The sequence below is a fragment of the Xenopus tropicalis genome, chromosome 8 (assembly GCF_000004195.4).
Source record: "Xenopus tropicalis strain Nigerian chromosome 8, UCB_Xtro_10.0, whole genome shotgun sequence".
Taxonomy (NCBI): Eukaryota; Metazoa; Chordata; class Amphibia; order Anura; family Pipidae; genus Xenopus; species Xenopus tropicalis.
Window position 1 is genome coordinate 81001252 of NC_030684.2, and position 18443 is coordinate 81019694.

The window sequence follows — 18443 nt, forward strand, 5'->3', positions numbered from 1 at the left end:
CTGTGGCAGCACTGTTAACATTTCTTAATGACCCAATATACAGAAATAAACATAGTAAGGTAGGCTTGTGTAATTTTTAGAAGACAATTTAAAGCAAGACTTCCACACATGGACTTGAGCCTACGGTACCACATTCCTGGCACCTTTCTTACAGAGACAAGTTCTCTGCTGTTTACAGAAGCACTGTGCTGAATTATTCACTTCATTCCAAGTGCTAAATAATTGATGTTCCTGATCCATAGGAATCCTCTTTTTACAGAGCTGAGATTTTTTTCAGTCACTTGCAGCTTTAAGCAAGTGGGAGTGAGCTGGCTGAATTACATATGTATGAAGCTGAAAATACTCCCCCACATCCAGTTTGCCAGACACAGGCTCAGAGGAGGACTGTTCAGCAGCTGCAGAGGAGGCACCGCAGGACTGGAAATCTGTGCTCCGGAATCTGTATGCACAGCAAAGATGAGATCCACAGCTGAGATTTCAGAGATTTAAGGCATCCGCACATGCACAAACACACGTGAGAATTTCTCCAGGGGGCAGAAGGAGACACCTAGAATGTGTCTGGGAATCTGAGACACTGCAAGTGGGCAGGGTACATTTCTTTGTACCCACCCTACCTGTGCCAGGGGCACATATCCAGCTTGCCTGGAGCCATCAAATTGAATGATAAGGCAAAAGAAGATAAATAATCTCAAATCTTGCTCTTTCAAATAGTAGGCATTAGGGTGTAATCCACAGATGAAGAGACTTAACAGTCTGTCTGAAGATCCCCAGCTCACCTTCTCTATTACAGTTTGCAGTTACCTTGTCTGATACCAATCACCCTCCCTTACGCCACCCTGTGTTGTGCACAGGACCTTGTGTGTATTCCAAGCAGGAGCCAGACTGGCTTGTGGTGCAGTTTGGGAGACCACTCTGTACTCTTAAGTGCAGAAACCTCTAGCCCTCCCTCCTGGCAACATTGAGATTCAGGACTTGGCCACATGATGGATTTAGAGCAGATTGGCACTGATAGCCTGAAGCATCTCATCCAGTCTCTGGAGCTTTGATGGAGAAATTGACTCTGAACGACACAATCAGCTCATTAGCCAGTTTATAAGTGATTCATCTACTTCAGCCCCCAAGACTCTAAGTGCCTCTGCATATGGTGCATCTTCTGTCCCTAAAGCCATGAGCTGACACTCAGGACAGGACTGCAGCTGAGTCCTGTGCAGCAATGGAGCAGTGACACACACACAATCACTTACATGTACACACTCACATATACCCATGCAAACAATGTGAGAGGCAAACATCAGGATTTTCAGGATTCCCCCCAGCAGGTACAAATTGATTATATACTCATTTTCCACCCTTCCAAATGCAACCCCCTCCTTATCAGACCCCCTTTTTTGCACATACTTTCAAGATTCTGGCAATGTTGGAATAGCATTTAATGCATAGTTAATTAGAAGGCTGCCAATTCTATTGTTTTTAGGTTGTCAGACTGCTTGGAGAATAGAAATTGTGGTACCTGTATTTTATAGAAGAGGTATTATGCCTACTTTTTTTTACATTATAAGCACAGAAAAGGCAAAAGATTAGTGGAATGGGTTTAGGATCCAGTATTGTACATGAAGCAGTGGGGTTTCTTTATACGAATCGGGTGTCCACTTTTTGAATGCAGGAGATTTTGGCTGCCCCCATAATCCCAAGATAGGGATCACTCCCATAGTGTGGAGGGCTGAATGAATTCCTTTCTTTATATCTCCAAGCCTGGAGCCCACCCTCTGGGTAGAGAGATTATCTGCTTTAATGAATTTAACTGAATCATCTCTTCTCAGCTGAGACTTGCTATGCTCTCTGAAAGGATGGATAGAAGGAGTGAGATAGTAGAAGTGGCACAAGTGAAAAACAGAAATAACACACAGTTAATTAGACTGAGCGTTAGAGAGATAAAAAAGCTGTTGATAAAAATATGATGTGTTTTATACTCCCCAATCTAAAAATAGCGGAACATTATTATAGGATCCAGGCTGATAGCAATGCACCTACTTTTAATTTGGTACCCAGAGTTAAGGGCTATTGGACTGCATCTTGTATGTAAATATCCCTATTTATGAGTGGCTTTTTATCTTCATGATTGATCATTGCTGTCTAAACATAATAGCATCTGACTTCTAACTGAAGAAATGGAACTATGTTATTGTTTGGGAAATAAAGACATGATGCATACACATAAGATTGGAGCAGATGCTGTAACTGCCTAGTTCATATTGTAACATCTGGAGGACCTTACCAGTGAAGGGTTGCAGGGTCTGCTGTATGGTTTGGAGGGAATGAGGGGCGGGTCAAAGAGGAGGGACGGCGCATGCTTGAATTTGCGAACTGGGCCCCTGAATATTTTTTTTTTGGGGGGGGGGTACCAGGCTCTACTTAGTTATGACACTGGACCTTACCAGCTCAATTAAACATTTTAATGCAAGTGTAATGTGCAAAGTGCAGTTTAGCATGTTTGTTTTTAACCCAGAATGCAGCATTATCCCCCATAATTCCAGTAGAATTGCAGCAGGGAAATTGAGTCCGATGCAATTGTGGCCAGTGTGCCAAAATGTGCTTAATTGCATGTGCTCATCTTGATGAACTGGACACTATTATGGTAATAATTTATATTTTTCATGCTCAGTAGAGACTGAAGCCGCTGCATCTAATGAGAAATGTATCAACTATTGTATGAAACCATAAGCTTAGAGTGCTGCAAACTGACATACTGAGCTGCTAAGTGCAAAGCAACCCTGTCATTACCACCATTACCTGGGAAGTGCCAAGAACAGGGCCCCATTGCAGCCTGTGCCACCAGCAGTAACTATCTTACGCATCTAAAGGATGCAGAAGTGCTGACCAGACAGCTCCAGCAAGGTGCAAAATGGTGGATTTGGCTCAGTTTTTGCATTCTGCTCTGCATATAGTAAATGACCCATTGTGAAGGTAAAATGCCCTTTTAATCACTATGCTTTCCATCAAAATGATTATATACTTAGATGGAAGATGGAAGAATAGATGCTAGCATGTAAATAAAAGAGACTAGGAGAATAAAGAGGTTGGGTGGAGAAAGGAGGAAAAATAGTTTCGAGAGTGGGCCTAGGGTCTAAGGTTTTCTGGTGGGTCCCTGAGGGCCCAGTCCAACACTGTGTATGTATGTATGTATGCATGTATTTATCTATCTGCCTAATCGGTTTATTTACTCAGAATTTCAAATTTCCCAGTGAGAGACTAGCAAAAAAAGCCTTCTGATCTTCAATATACCATCTCTATATAAAGCGATAACAGAATTAATAGAAGTTAATGGGATGATGTAAGATATTCATAGTAGACAAGAGTTAAACGTAGTATTTCTCAGGCTTTATTTCCCAGTTAAATTCTAAATTCATTGTGCTGAAGCTGCTATCAGATGCTATTTATAACTCTGCTGATAACGCTAAGATATGCAGGGTGATAAAATCAGAACACAATGTTGCTTGTTTGCAAAGAGATCAGTACTAAGTAAGATATTGTACAAACACAGGCAGATTTCGGAAGTAGAAATAAATCAAATAAAAGTGTTTTTTTTTAGGTAAAGAATTACTAAAGCCAACTTTAGAACAGTATTTAAAATTAGGCTGCAGTAATGCCTAGTAAAATATCAGCATAACTTTAAAACAGAATTCACGATGTTGAGCCATCGCCTGTGAGTCCTACCCGAAGGTATGGGCTCCGATGCTCATGTGTCCAAAGCTTTTGCCAATGAACAGCATGTGCGGGCAGATCCACCTTCACCGAAGCTAGAGTGAGAACCACCAAGTCTTGGCCTAGGGTCAAGCCCAGAGGACTATGACACCTATCCAGGGTGCATAAATCAAACACAAAGAGTGTACAGGTGCAATGCCATTAATCACCTTGGAAAGGCTGCAGCTGGCAGCTGGAAAGAATAAAAGAAAAATACCTCCCGCCCGCCTAATGGCCGTGGCAAGGAAGTGAAGCACGATTAGGCATAATGAGCATGTGCGAAGCCCCCGACAAAAAATAAGTCAGCAGCTCTTCCCTAATGGGAACACAGTCCCTCCACTTTCATCAAGCTTCAGCTTCATCACAATTAGCAATAATCACACCTCGGTTTGACCTCATTGGCTATGATACTGCCACTACGCAAAGCACTTTAAAACAGAATTGCTACACTTAAAGGTGCCCTCCACCCAAAAACAGTTTTTTGCATAATGAAAGTTAATGTAAATGTTTTTACTATTAAGGCCTAAGCCCCATGGAGAGATTAGTTTCCCACAATAAATCTCTGCAACCTCGGGCGACTAATCTCCCCAAAATGCCTTCCCACCAGCAATAATGTGAACCGCTGGTGGGAAGGCATCGCTAAACCACCTGTAGTTTCCTGACAAAGGAAACTTCGGCGACTATTTTTTCCTGTTGTTCATATGCCTCTCTAATCACCCCACAATCCTTTTATTATTAGCCTCCAGTAGTAGAGATTTATCATGGGCGACTAATCTCCCCTTGTAGCATTAGCCTAAAAGCAGTTTCTAACTCCTAGAACAAAGTGCAGTAGTCAGCTAATAAACACACAAGAGCTGACTTCTTCTACACTGCACTGTTTCAAGAGTTCGTCTCCCAATATGCTCACCTATGGTGGGCAATATTGGCATAATTCGAACATTTGGCCCTAGTTATATGGGCCGTCAGAACAAGCCAGTGCAATCCCCGATCTGATGGGAAAATCAAAACTGCCCAACTGAGATCTGCCCAATTTTTGGCCAGACATTGGTTGGGTAGGCCACTTGGTGGTGCCCATACATGGGCAGATAACCTGCCAAATTGGTCTAAAGGACCAGAACCAGCAGCTAAAATCTGCCCCTGTATATCCACTTTTAGAACCAGAGAACAATAAAGGATATATGCACACTGCTTAGAATTAAATTTTCCTTCCTTATGGATGGATGGAAGGTCCCCATACACGGGCCGATAGTAGCTGCCGATAACGGTCTCCCGACGGGCCTGCTCGACCGATATCTGGCCTGAAATCGGGCAGATCTCGATTGGGCAGGTTAGAAAATCTTGGATCTTGGATCTTGGATCAGGGACCGCATCGGCTCGTTGATGCGGTCACCGGACTGACTTTGCCTATGCCCGTCATTATATATTTGCACCTTAAGACTTGCCAAGCGAGCGGATATGCCTTTGTATGGGGACCTTTGGCTATAGAAAAAGATACTCTGGTCAGTTGATACAGTTTGTTTAAAATGTAGGCACTAGTTTATTATAACAATTGGTTGGCTTATTACAAATAGGACAAAGAAGCGCCACATATATAGTAAAAGGGATGAAATAGTAATAAAACCCTGTTGAAAGGTAAGAGGGGAGTCTTAAGGTGCAAATGAAAATATAACAGGGGATTTGTACAAATATTTCTAAATTCAGAATAGTGTATATCACCCCTATGAGGATCATGACAAACAAATACTAAAAAACTTAGCTATACAGGGAATCAGGTGCCACCAAATCCTGCAGGTTGTGTTTTCCTTATGATTCCCTCCTGTTGCTGGGGGTCACTGAGCTCTCTAGCATTTGCCAGGACTGCACATTGAACTGTAGGAGCATGAGATTTCAATGCTCAGTCATTCCCTGTGAGCTTCCAAGGGACAATATGACATGCCATAGCAGATACACTGTAGTTAGTCCCTCATTGGGTCTATCTGCATCAGATCACCATAATAGCAGAAAACTCTCAGAGAAAGAGTCAGTGATCAAAACGCCTGCAACCATTGCTAAAAGCTTTCCATTACATGCTATGGTACTGTAGCCAGAAGGCTTGTTATGATATTTGGGTAGAATACTTATTTGCTGTATTATATATCCTTGGAATAGAAAGACTGATATGCCATTCTTTCATATCATTCACAGTGGTCTAAACACAGCTCAGCAAGTGCTTTGCTCTAAGCTAAATAAAGCACCTTGCAAAATGATTCAGACAACTGACCAATTCTCTCACTTCACTGAATAAAAAATCCTACACTGAGATTTTGTTTTCTGTGATGTTTTTATTTCAAAGCACTAAAACGCAATATCATTTTGTAGCTATAACAATTTAAGGGTAAATGCGCAGCAGCTTTGCAGACTGTTCCTGAGTGATTTAGTCCGGTTATTCCAGGCAGAGTTTTCCTAAGATGCTCAGGTTATTTGTGTGAGGCTCATGTACAAACTGTGAAGCATATTCTCAGCTGGACTGTGATCAGGGCCATTGTAGGACATTAACATTTGTTCTTGAAAAGGAGTCTCTCCTTTGTGTTTTAGCCATGTGTTTGGGATCTAAGATGGACTGTTGCCCAGACTTTATTTTTGTAGCAGACAGAAAGTCGTTTTCTTTCTGTATTTCTCTGTATTTGACTTCATCCATTCTTTTTTCAAAGTTAACAAGATTCCCAGTCCCTGCTGAAAAATAACCCCCAAGCATGACGCTACTACTAACATACTTCACTGTAGGTATGTGGGTATCAAGAATTCTGCATAACACATTATAGGAGGGTGTCTAAAAACAGAAGTCATTACCCAAAAAGAACAATTATAGGTACATTTGAAAGCATAAGAGTGCCATTATTGTGGTGTTTGAAAAGGTTTTGTGGTCAGATGAATTAGAGTTTGTTCTGTTTTTACCCTTCGATCTTTATGACCATAACAATCATATTTGAATGGATAGAGAGCTGTGAAATTTCCCTCTGGTGGACTGTGGTGAGCTCTGTTTTCACTCTCCTATATATATATATATACAGTGTATATATATATATACTCTCCTATATATATATATATATATATACAGGTATATAGCCAGTCAAAGAGCTTTTTGAATTAAATTTTACTAATCCTGTGCTTTTATGCTTACGCAAAACACCTAACACAGACTGCCTCAGAAACATAATGGCATATTGACCAACCCAGTGCACCAAACAAGTGTATCTTGCACTCAGGTGCAAAAAATACCAGCTACAACTAACTATTTGTGGCATAAGCACAATCATGTAAATATGCAGCAGGTCAAGTTTTGGTGCTGCAGACTCAGACTTAATAAATATATTCTCTTTAGATTGACATAAGTACATTACCAGCCTTTGTTGTTTACCAAGCATATTCTACTTGTCACTGACATGACACAGTGGCATCTTTTTGGCACACGATTCATGTGTTTTCTACCCACAGATATGTATTTGTTACTCAGCATGCTGTGTGTCTGTACCACTTTTCAGAAGCTGCAGAGCTCAAGGCCACTAATAATCACTGATCCAGAAAATAACCCATTGACGCTTCATAAGATCTCTGTGACCCCAGTTAGAGCTTTATAGATTCCACAGACTGAAGAGCTGATACTATTAGTAAAGAAACAGACTGCACTGAATAGACGAGGGGAATGGAAAGCATTCTATTAAATCTTTTTTACATGGCTGTTAGGTTTCTTCCCTCTTCTGCATTTTTTTAAAAAACATTTTGCATTTATTTTTCAAGGGAAAACTATACCAATAGAAACAATATTCTATAACAATGAGTGAGGATCCCCATTTTTTTGCTCACTAATAGAAAATGTAATTTTCAAGTAACTTCACTATATATATATATATACACACATATATATTTAAATCATGAATAAAGTACCTCCTTTTGTAAAACATAAGCCACCAAGGAGCTCCATGACTATATATTTATTGCAGGTCATGGAACTCCAAGGTGACTTCTAACATCCTCATATTTTTCAATAGAGGGTACTTTATTTATACACAGTTTCAGTGAGTCATGTGAAATTACATCACTGACCAATAATTCTAACTGATGACATCACCAATCACAATTTATATAGATTAAACTTAGATATATATATATATATATGTAAAAAAGATTATATATATATATATATATATATAAATGTGATAGTTCTACATTAATGTGTAATCAATTTCAAGTGAAACTATTTGTTTATCCTTTTATCCCTAATGTAACAGAAGTCAGTGTAGGGTTGATACCACATGGGACTGTTTCTCTGCCTTCATAATAATGCTTGCCGAGAATTAGCCCTTTCATTGGCATCACCTTCCTACCTGGCCTGCCCCCAGAAGCATTGTGTGCAATTACACATGGCAGATATTGGCAAGAAATGCGAACTCTCAAGTTTGCTGATATCTGACACATGTGCCTGCACACAGTTGTCTGAAATATGTTGTTCTTTTATATAATAACCCTTCATTTAAAATATCTTTACACAAAGTGAAGAGGGTAAAATCATTGCCCTTTTTCCTTTTCATTACCCCTTTTGCCTATTTCAGTATGTAAAAGCCACTCACCCTTGGAAATGTTTGCTTTGTCTTTATCAGAAAGTACAACTTCATCCCTTCTTTCTCTCTATGGCTCCCACGTTGCCTATTTCAGTCTATAGATCAACTGTTTTTTCTCTCACTCTGTGAAATCATCAATGGGAGGGATTGTTTCAGTTTGTACATTTCTCTCTTCAGTCTGTTTATACCTTTCCCTGCTCTCCCTCAGGCTGTGAATCTCTCATTATGTATATCTCAGGCTGTACCCTTATGCCCCCCTACACACCTTGTCTGTAATTATTCCTATAGTCATTCACATTATTCCTGTAGTATTTAGTCTAAGACACCGTTTCAAAGTAAACATTTTTATTTATGTTCTCCTACCTGTACAACCAATTGACATTATCCTTTGCATCTGGGTCCCACTCCCTCACCACCTCTCTCTTAATTGATATATGTATCTCCTGCCTTTAATCCTTCTTTTTACCACCCACATACATTCTATGGCAAAGTGCTTCTTTCCTTGTATTTCTCAGACCTTCCTTTCATCTCTCTTTGTTCCTCATCATCCTATTCTGCATATTATAATATCATTACCCTGGATGCTCTTTTTGTCTGTTCACATCTCCCACCCTTCTCAGTACTTCCACCTGTTTTTCTTTCTGTCTATGCATCACTCCTCCTTTCTTCTCCTATTAACTAGCTCCAGAGGAACAAAATTGCAGCCATTACTCCAAACTCTTCATATTGAATCACATTTAGCTCACAAATAATTTTCTTGTTAGCCTCTCATTACAGGCTTCTGCTGAGTGTCAGCATTTGGGACTTAAACATTGTATTTAAAAGATTTGCTAAATTCAAGCAATGGTTTGATTATTAAAGCTACTTATGCTGCACAATACATATATATTTAATGGCTGAATTGTTCTCTGGGCATTTTATATAGAAAGTGGCATCAGACATTCCTTTATTAATGCTACTGCATTAAGTTCAATGGGATGGGTTGTCAGAACACAACCTGTAATTTGTGTATGCAATCCTAATATAATGTTGGAAAACTGACATACATTTTGTTTCTCTAATATTAATAATAGGGTGTAAAGCAGCTGCCCACTGTGAAGCATGTTCCATTTCACTCACCTCAGATGTAATCTTCTCATTGTGCATAATTAACTTTTGAAATCATTATAGACCCGTTGACAAGTCTACAGCTTTTTAAGGATTGTTTTTTTTATCCCTATGTAATCTTTAGCTATTGAAATTTCCATGTGGTTTTAAACAAATGTTTTGTGACATGTCTGTTATGTACCATCTCTGCAGCCTGTGCACCATGGGGGCTTTCTTCCTTTTGATGATCACCCTTACTGCAGGAGTTGCTGTTGCACAGATTTGCCCAAAAAGATGTCTGTGCCAGAATCTGGCTCCATCCTTAGCTATCCTGTGTGCCAAGACTGGGCTGCTCTTTGTGCCATCAGTCATAGACCCTCGGACAGTGGAACTCAGACTCACTGACAATTTTATTACAGTCATCAGAAGGAGAGACTTCACAAACATGACCAGACTGCTTCACCTCACTCTCTCCAGGAATACTATCAGTCATATCACCCCATACACATTTGCTGATCTCCGGGGGTTGAGAGCATTGCATCTGGACAATAACCGTATTCTCTCCATGGGAGATGAGCAACTCAAAGGTCTGCAGAATTTGAGACATCTCATTCTTAGCAACAACCAACTCAGCACTATTTCTCCAGGCTCATTCCAGGATTTTGTTGGCACCCTGGAGGATCTAGACCTTTCATACAACAACCTGGTGAAGGTCCCTTGGGAGACCATATCTAAGTTGATGAATGTTAACTCCCTGAGCCTTGATCACAATCTAATTGAATATGTTCCAGGGGGGGTCTTCACCAACTTGCACAAACTAGCTAGGTTAGATATGACCTCCAATAAGCTGAAGACCATTCCCCCTGACCCTTTGTTCCTACGAATTCCAGTTTATGCCAAGTCAAAAGGATCACCTTTGTCCTCACTTGTACTTGGATTTGGTGGAAACCCATTGCACTGTAATTGTGAGCTGCTGTGGCTCCGGCGCTTCACCAGAGAGGATGATCTGGAGACATGTGCTTCCCCATCTAACCTTATGGGAAAATATTTTTGGAGTATTTCCGAGGAAGAGTTCATGTGTGACCCACCAGTTGTAACTCATCACTCAATGCGTACATCAGTTTTGGAAGGAGAAGGAGTTGTGCTAAAATGTAAGGCTGTAGGAGACCCTGAACCCTCAATTCACTGGGTGTCACCAGAGGGTAAAGTGGTATCAAACTCATCCAGGGCTGTCTCATATGAGAATGGAACACTGGAAATCACTATCACGACTGTAAGAGACTCTGGCTCCTTTACTTGCATTGCCTCCAATACAGCCGGGGATGCCACAGCATCTGTGGAGTTGGTTGTCAGTCCCCTTCCTCACCCAGCTAATGCCAGCCAAAGGCACCACAGGCTAGACAAAGGGCCTTCTGACATTCTCACACCAGCAAAACCTGGAGCTGCACAAAATGAATCCAGCAGCCACTCAGATAGAAAGGTGGTAATGATGCATCACAGTCACAACTCAGCTTTAATTCAGTGGTTTTTGGATCGAAATATACCAGGGATTCGCATGTACCAGATTCAATACAACAGTTCTTCTGATGAAAGCCTCATATACAGGTGAGTTCAGGATTAGGACAGACTGGTACTACAGAAACAGATACTGGGCAATATGCTTAGTTATGGTGCATAGTTACAGTGTGCCACTTACTCAAGGTAAAATACATTTTATAAATACTAGTTATTATTTCACTATAAACATGCAAGCATTAATGATTAAGTAGCAACAAAAATGTTAATACAGGTATAGGACCCATTATCCAGAATGCTCGGGACCAAGGGTATTCCGGATAAGGGGTCTTTCCATAATTTGGATCTCAATACCTTAAGTCTACTAAAAAATCAATAAAACATTAATTAAACCCAATAGGATTGTTTTGCATCCAATAAGGATTATTTATATCTTTGTTGGGATCAATTACAAGGTTCTGTTTTATTTCTACATAGAAAAAGGAAATCAGTTTTAAAATTCTGAATTATTTGATTAAAATGGAGTCTATGGGAGACAGGCATTCCGTAATTCGGAGCTTTCTGGATAACGGGTTTCCGGATAAGGGGTCCGATACCTGTATTTGCATTTACTAATATCAGTGTGCTTTGCTACTCTGCTCTTCCACTTGCTCTGCCAAGCACAAATCATCTAGGAACATGTAAAACAATGTCCATAATAGCAATTTTATAAGCAAAATTGTAAGAATGCTTGCTTGTCTATACTAAAAACTACATTTTGGACTAAGACTTTTACCCCATATGTAAAAAAAAGGCACTAAGTTTGCCCAGGAGAAGTAACCCATAGCAACCAATAAGATGTTTGCTTTTAAACAGGTGACCAGTAAATTCCACATTCTGATTGGTCGTTATGGGTTACTGCTCCTGGGCAAACTTAGTGCTTTTTATTATATAACCCCATTAGTTAGCAAATAAAACAAAAACTTTTGTCTTAATATTGTAATGGCACTTAATGCCAACATGGATTAGTTATCCCAATAATTAGCATATGTTTTTTTTCAGTAAAATGGCGACCAAGGCGTGAAACCAGTATTGTCAGCATTAGCGGCTAAATGGCCACACTGTAGTTGGTGATGTATAGCTACTGTACTTTTCTTGCAAAAAACTGCGATCATCTGTAAACTACACAAATATATCATGCCTTGCCAAGATATGTACTAATGCAATAACATGAGTAATGTTGCAGTAATAGCAGTGGAAATAGCACCTATCACTATAGTTCTCATTTGCAACATAACTGGTTTATTGACACATCTTGTTGCAGCTGAGATTTCTGCAAAGTGTGCACTTTCCATAACTATTGTTGTTGCATGAATATTGGTATTTTTTGGTAGGGCACTGTGGTTAACTAGTGTGAGACTTTACTGTGTGCTAGAGATACAAATTGTTGGTTGATTAACATAAGTGATGTTATTAAGAGACAGGCTAAGTGAGAGCAGTGTATGTTATAGAGTAGGAGACATAAGCTTTGTATTTTGTAAAGAAAGGGACAGAATAATAATTAACTGTGTATATAATAGAGGGGAAGGGGGGCAGAGCAATAGTTAATTGTGTATATTATGCAAGCCACAACTAGGATATAAAATAGGCCCTGGCATTTCATGTACACGAAGGACCAAACAGTTCCCGACCAGCCCTCTACATAGTGTCTATGGTATCTTACAGCAGCCCTTCTGGCATTTGCCAAAATTCCCAGATAGCCAGTCCGGGCCTGACAGTATGTTACAGGGAAAAAGGCAGATTGACATACAGTTGTTTATGTTATAGGACAGAGTATATTATAATGAAGCAGAGTAAAGACAGCTATGTATGTTATAGAGAGAGAGAGAGACATTTGTGCATCCTGTCCTTGGGCTCAGGCATCAGGCCCCCTATTGCGCTGCATACACAAGATTTTGATATGATGCAAAGCTTGCTTTAAAAACAGTGTACACAAAATGGCACCTGTCTGCTTGCTGTGATTGGGAATTCCAAGACTAAAAGAAAGAAAATTTATATAATCTATATAGTGATGTTTATGTGGCTTGACTAAAACCATAGAAAAGAATTTGGAATTATTTCTTAGAGTGATAGTTTCCTTTTAATAGGCAGGTGCATATATTACAGAGAGTATAGAGTGAGAGATAGCTGTGCATGTTATAGTCTAAGTAGTAGTCAAAGATGGGAAATGATGCTTAGAAGAGTTTCATAGAGTGAAGTTTTTCCTATACATAATAGGTTCTGTATTTCTGGCCCTAGGGATTACACCATTCCGCTTTAATTTAATCTGAATGCCATTAAGAACTCATCATGCCAAAGATCCATTCCCCTCTCCCTGCTCTTTGTTCAATTCTCTTCCGAAACTCAAACCAAAAATCAACACAACTGCAATTAGCTTTCAAAGAGCAGTATCGAGTTTGCGTGATGTCCAGCTCCAGCGCCCCTGATGGGAGAGAATAAAGGTTTAAGCAGAGACAAGTCTTGTTTTGCTCCAGATAAATCCATCATATTGCATCACTTACTTTCCTGGATCTATGGAAATATAAGGCAAAGCTAGAGGTGGACAGTAGTGGCCAACAAATGTTATTTATTATCATTTTGTGTATGCTGGGAAATATGTGCTCATCTTAATGGGAACAGTAAATATCCCACATTGTGCTCCATGGTATAGATATAAACCCTGGATGACATCAGTTGCTGATTTAGACATTCTTAACCAAAATGCAAAGCCATTGACCACATGAGACTAAAACATATATCATTATATAAGCATGGTTTGTTCAGCTAACAGAATGTAAATCAGCCACTGCATTAGGGGTGTGTATGTAGTCAGCCTATATTGGCTTTTTACTGGCCCCAATTATTGATGATTTGCATTAGGCCAAATAACATCCTAAGTTATGTAGGTGGCCAGTCAGGTAAACATCTACTCCTTTGGTGACCTGGTAGATCTTTTGTATGTATGGCTAACAGGGCTGGAATTAGGGGTAGGTAGAAGAGGCAATTACCTAGAGGGTAATACTCTTTGCTCCGCTATTAAAAGGGGTAAGTGGGAGCGGCACATGGGTGAGTGAGCAAAGGTTGGAGTGTGGGTGGGAGGGGGTGCTGGCAGCAGCTAGACAGTTGACATGGGTAGAGAACAGGTGTGGGGACAAGAGGTGCCTTGGGCGCCAGTACCTCCTAGCCTGGCTCTGATGGTCAGCTTAAGAATATATAAATAAGGATAAATAAACTTTGTTAAACAGGAGCCTATTTGCCTCTTATATTGGTTATTGGTTGTATTTTGTATGTACTATAATCTATATATTGAATGTATTCACCCTTATTTTGTAGAAATAATACACGTATACAAACACAAAAGCGTCTAATGTAGGCAGTAGGCAATTACTAGTGGTAGGCCTAATCCTATGGTTCCCATTCCAGTACCTGTAGCAAACTGTAACTGTGCACCCCTGGTACCCTGAAAACAGGTTAAAGGAATGTCCTCTTAAAGTAACATTACAATAAACTGTTGGACATGCTTATAAACCACTCGAAATGTATGCAGATATGAAAGTTGCTTAAAATGGTATTTTTTTAATTGTGGATTTAATTTGGTTGAAGGACCAAATAAGTTATATAGGCAACACTGAAAAAATAAGCAAACTATGCCATAAAGAGAAACAAGTCAACTGATTCCAAACTCATATCAGAGACATGTGCAAGGTGTCACACTATTATTAAATAATACAATAAAGAATAAAGAATTGATTAGTACACAAAAAAATTCACTTAAAGAAATGGACAGAAATTACATATGTGCAATTAAACAAAGACAACTTTTTTAATGTTTCATGTATATATGCACAGTACATAGGAAAAAAATGTTAAAACCAAGACCATAAAAGGGTTGTTCACAGAGCTATTGCTCTCAGGTCCACAGATCCAATGGGGTGATGGTTTGATAAGAGTGGAAAGGGCATTGCTCTAAGGAATGTTGGTTTCAGGGGCTCCTTTCATTAAACCCATTGTGCCAGGTGGTTCCTTGTCCACTGAACACCTAAACACACAGAAACGCATGCCTTTCTAGGAAAATACTCTCTATCCATTGTATTTCCAAACTCTTCCCCTCAGAAATGGGATACTATTTCATCCCTTTGTCCAATAATCTTTTTGGGCTGTTGGTGTAAAGAAGTAGACATGGTATGACAGGAATCACATTAGGGGAGCTTCATAATAAAAGGTGTTAGATTCAGCAGACAGAATGGCAGTGCCTCTAAGGGCTGTAACATTAATTTTAGCCAATTTACAAGTGTCTAATTCCCCCTTCTACAATCTGCAACATTGAATCATCCACATGAATAAGAGTTATACTATGAGTACAATAAAACTAGGAATAGCTATGACAAATCATTATATAAATAATGCTCGAGAGTGGTCCCATCCGTATAATGCACTAGAAAATAATAAACCTTCTAAGTACCCATATTGCATCATAATGAATATAAAATGGATAGAGGGTACCCTTTTTAAACAACATAATGAGTCAGCATCCATCAAATATAGGGATATAATTATACTAAAGGGAAACATTACCCTCCTCAGGTTGGAAGGGGCTTCAGAAAGTACAAATATCTGTTCTGGAAGGAAGATAGTTACAAAGAGAATCTGAGATTTGTTAAGGCACTAAATTGATTTTTTTTGTCAGTTTTAAAACCCAAGTAGTGCATCAACCCCCCCACCCCTTGTCAGAAGTTAGAGAGGTTAATATTTCTGTGAAGTTGGTTAAAAAAGCCATAAGACCACACAGCTGGAACAAAACACTTGCGGATAATGTAACCAAAAGTAAGAGACTTGCACTTATAGGTAATTAGATACCACAAAATGCATTTTTGGAAACCCCTTGTCAGGGAAGAACTTTGTTAGGGGCAGAGAAGAAATATGTTAGGTAAGTCAAATATGAATCAAATGAATACTTGAAATTGCAGAGCAATCATTTTGCTTTATGTACAAATAAAGATTAAGGTTTTAATAAAGAAAGGCCTGGCAGAAGGGTAATTATTGATATGAAATTTAGTTTATGTATAGAGAGAATACTGTTATTCTGGTTCATTGTTTACTTTCTGATCCACATAAAGATGTGGTCAAACCACCTGGAAGGCCAATCATCTTGGGGGTGGGTAGTCCATTTGATCAATCAATATATAGATTGGGTGTTTAGACTACATTTGTACACCTTTCCCTCTTATGAATAAGATAAGGTTGTCAAATGGGTAGAGTGGTTTGTTACAGTATATCTGATGAGTATCACTTGATGTGAAAAGCCTGCATTTCTTAATTCCTCACGAGGCATTTTCGGCGATTTGCCGAAATCGCCTGCGCAGCGTGTGCCATCCCACCGACGACTTACATTTTCGCCGGTGGGATGGCAATCCGGGGATATTAGTCGTCCGCGAACAGGGAGATTTGTCACGGGCGACTAATCTCCCCGTGTGCCAGAGCCCTTAAGGCAGCCAGGGGTTTTGTGGAAACAAGGGATTATACATTTAAACAAAACACTGAACTGGTAATTGATTTCTCTTTTGATTTATTTTTGAGAATAATTTCTTTGTGTTCAACTAATCCTTTTACCTCCAGCTGAGGGAGAGTGAGATGGGTTCAACTTGTGCTTCTACCTATTGCATTGTGGGGGGTGTTGGAAATGAGATGCTTTAGGATCTGGCAGTGGTGGTAGGTAGGATGGTACTCCTGGATGGATTTAGGGCACACCCTTTTTGGAAGATTTTGTGAGGTACCTAAACATGAATCAGTTAAAAAACGTATAATTTACATGTAGTTCATGAGGAATTAACATTTTTAGATTAAAGTATTAGGAACACAAAGTATTAACACCCATGGGTTGTTCCACAAGGAAATAGCAACCAATATTTTAAGGCATGCCTGTAGGGCAGTTCCCTAGGAATCGGAATATCTGAAATATACTTTGCAAACGAAACAGAGGTTTTGAAAAAAAAAACGATTTCTTTTTTTTCTGTTTCTATTGCTTTAATTCACAGGGTATTTAAATAATGTTATGGGAGGTTATGCCATTTTACCTGTGTGCATCAGAAGAAGCCATTAGGTTAGTGGGTAAACTGTAGGTTGGAATGTGTGTACAGTGGGCACAAATAGTAACATGCTGTATGTTAAAGATGGAAATTAGTGATGGGCGAAATGTTTTGCCAGGCATGGATTCACGGCGAATTTCCGCGTTTCACCATTGGCGGATTGTTTTGCGAAACGGATTAAAAAATTCCCGCAGAAAAATTCACTGCACGTCCAAAAATTGTCGCCCGCGTCAAAAGAATAGTCACGGGCGACAAAAGAATAGCCGCGGGCGACAAAAGAATAGCCGCGGGCGACAAAAGAATAGCCACGGGCGACAAAAGAATAGCCGCAGGACAAGAGAATAGCCGTGCGACAATTTTTTTTTGACGTGCGTCATTTTCGCCGTTTTGCGAATCTTTTGAAAGATTTGCGAATTTTCCACCGTTTCGGGACAGATTCGATCATCACTACTGGAAGTGGCTAAAACCATATGTGGGCGTAGGTAAGTCACATGACAGTGAGAGGGGTGCCTATGTGGGAGAGCCATTGACAGCAAGCAAGATATATCATACAGCCTTAAGGATTACAAACTTTGGAGTCTCTGATATGCAAGTGTATCTGCCAGTATATCTGCAAGTATTTATGCAAGGTTTTCTTTTTTAACTTTTTACAGTAAAGCAAAATGAAAAAGAAAAGAGAGAGATAGAGAGAGATAGGGTACATAGTAGAGCCAGTGGGTTGTAGGTAAATATCCTACATGACAAGTCCTATAGAATTATCTCTGGGGTGTAAGCCAGTTCTGATATGTGTTTTAAGTGTAAGGCTGTGGCAGACGGGGAGATTAGTCGCCTGCAACAAGGGAGAGTGATGGGCGAAATGTTTCGCCAGGCATGGATTCGCGGTGAATTTCCGTGTTTCGCCATTGGCGGATTGTTTCGCGAAACGGATGAAAAAATTCACGGTGGACAAAATTCGCCGCATGTCCAAAAAGAATAGCCGCGGGCAACAAAAGAATAGCTGCGTGACAAACGAATAGCCACGGGTGCCGAAAGAATAGCCGCGCAACGAAAGAATAGTCGCACGATAAAAGAATAGCCGAGGGCGACAAAAGAATAGTCGCGGGTGACTATTTTTTTTGACGTCCGACATTTTCACGGTTTCGCGAATTTTCCGCCGTTTTGCGAATCTTTTGAAAGATTCCCAAATTTTCGGCGAAGCGAAACGGGACAGATTCGCTCATCACTAGTCACGGGCGACTAAGCTCCCCTTCTGTCATGGCCCTAAGACTTCCCCTGTGTGAAAATTATATATGTCACTAAAGGGCAGATTTACTATGTGGTGTAAAAAACAGAGACAATATTCGCCAGTAGTGGTGAGCAAATTTTTCCATCAGGCATGGATTCGCAGCGAATGGGCACA

General features: G+C 39.9%; 1 protein-coding gene and 1 pseudogene across 1 annotated transcript in view; one reads left to right on the top strand and one right to left on the bottom strand.

Moving 5' to 3' along the window:
* The first annotated feature begins 339 nt into the window (after nucleotides 1–339).
* The window catches only part of lrfn1.2 (leucine rich repeat and fibronectin type III domain containing 1, gene 2), a 33904-nt gene continuing 15800 nt past the window's right edge, over nucleotides 340–18443 (top strand). Inside the window, exons 1-2 of the mRNA XM_002940360.5 lie at nucleotides 340–1319; nucleotides 9639–11030. Coding sequence (XP_002940406.1) covers nucleotides 9649–11030 — 1382 coding nt within the window. The 5' untranslated portion in view covers nucleotides 340–1319; nucleotides 9639–9648. The remainder of the gene's footprint in view (nucleotides 1320–9638; nucleotides 11031–18443) is intronic.
* LOC116407393 lies at nucleotides 4012–4169 on the bottom strand (annotated as a pseudogene).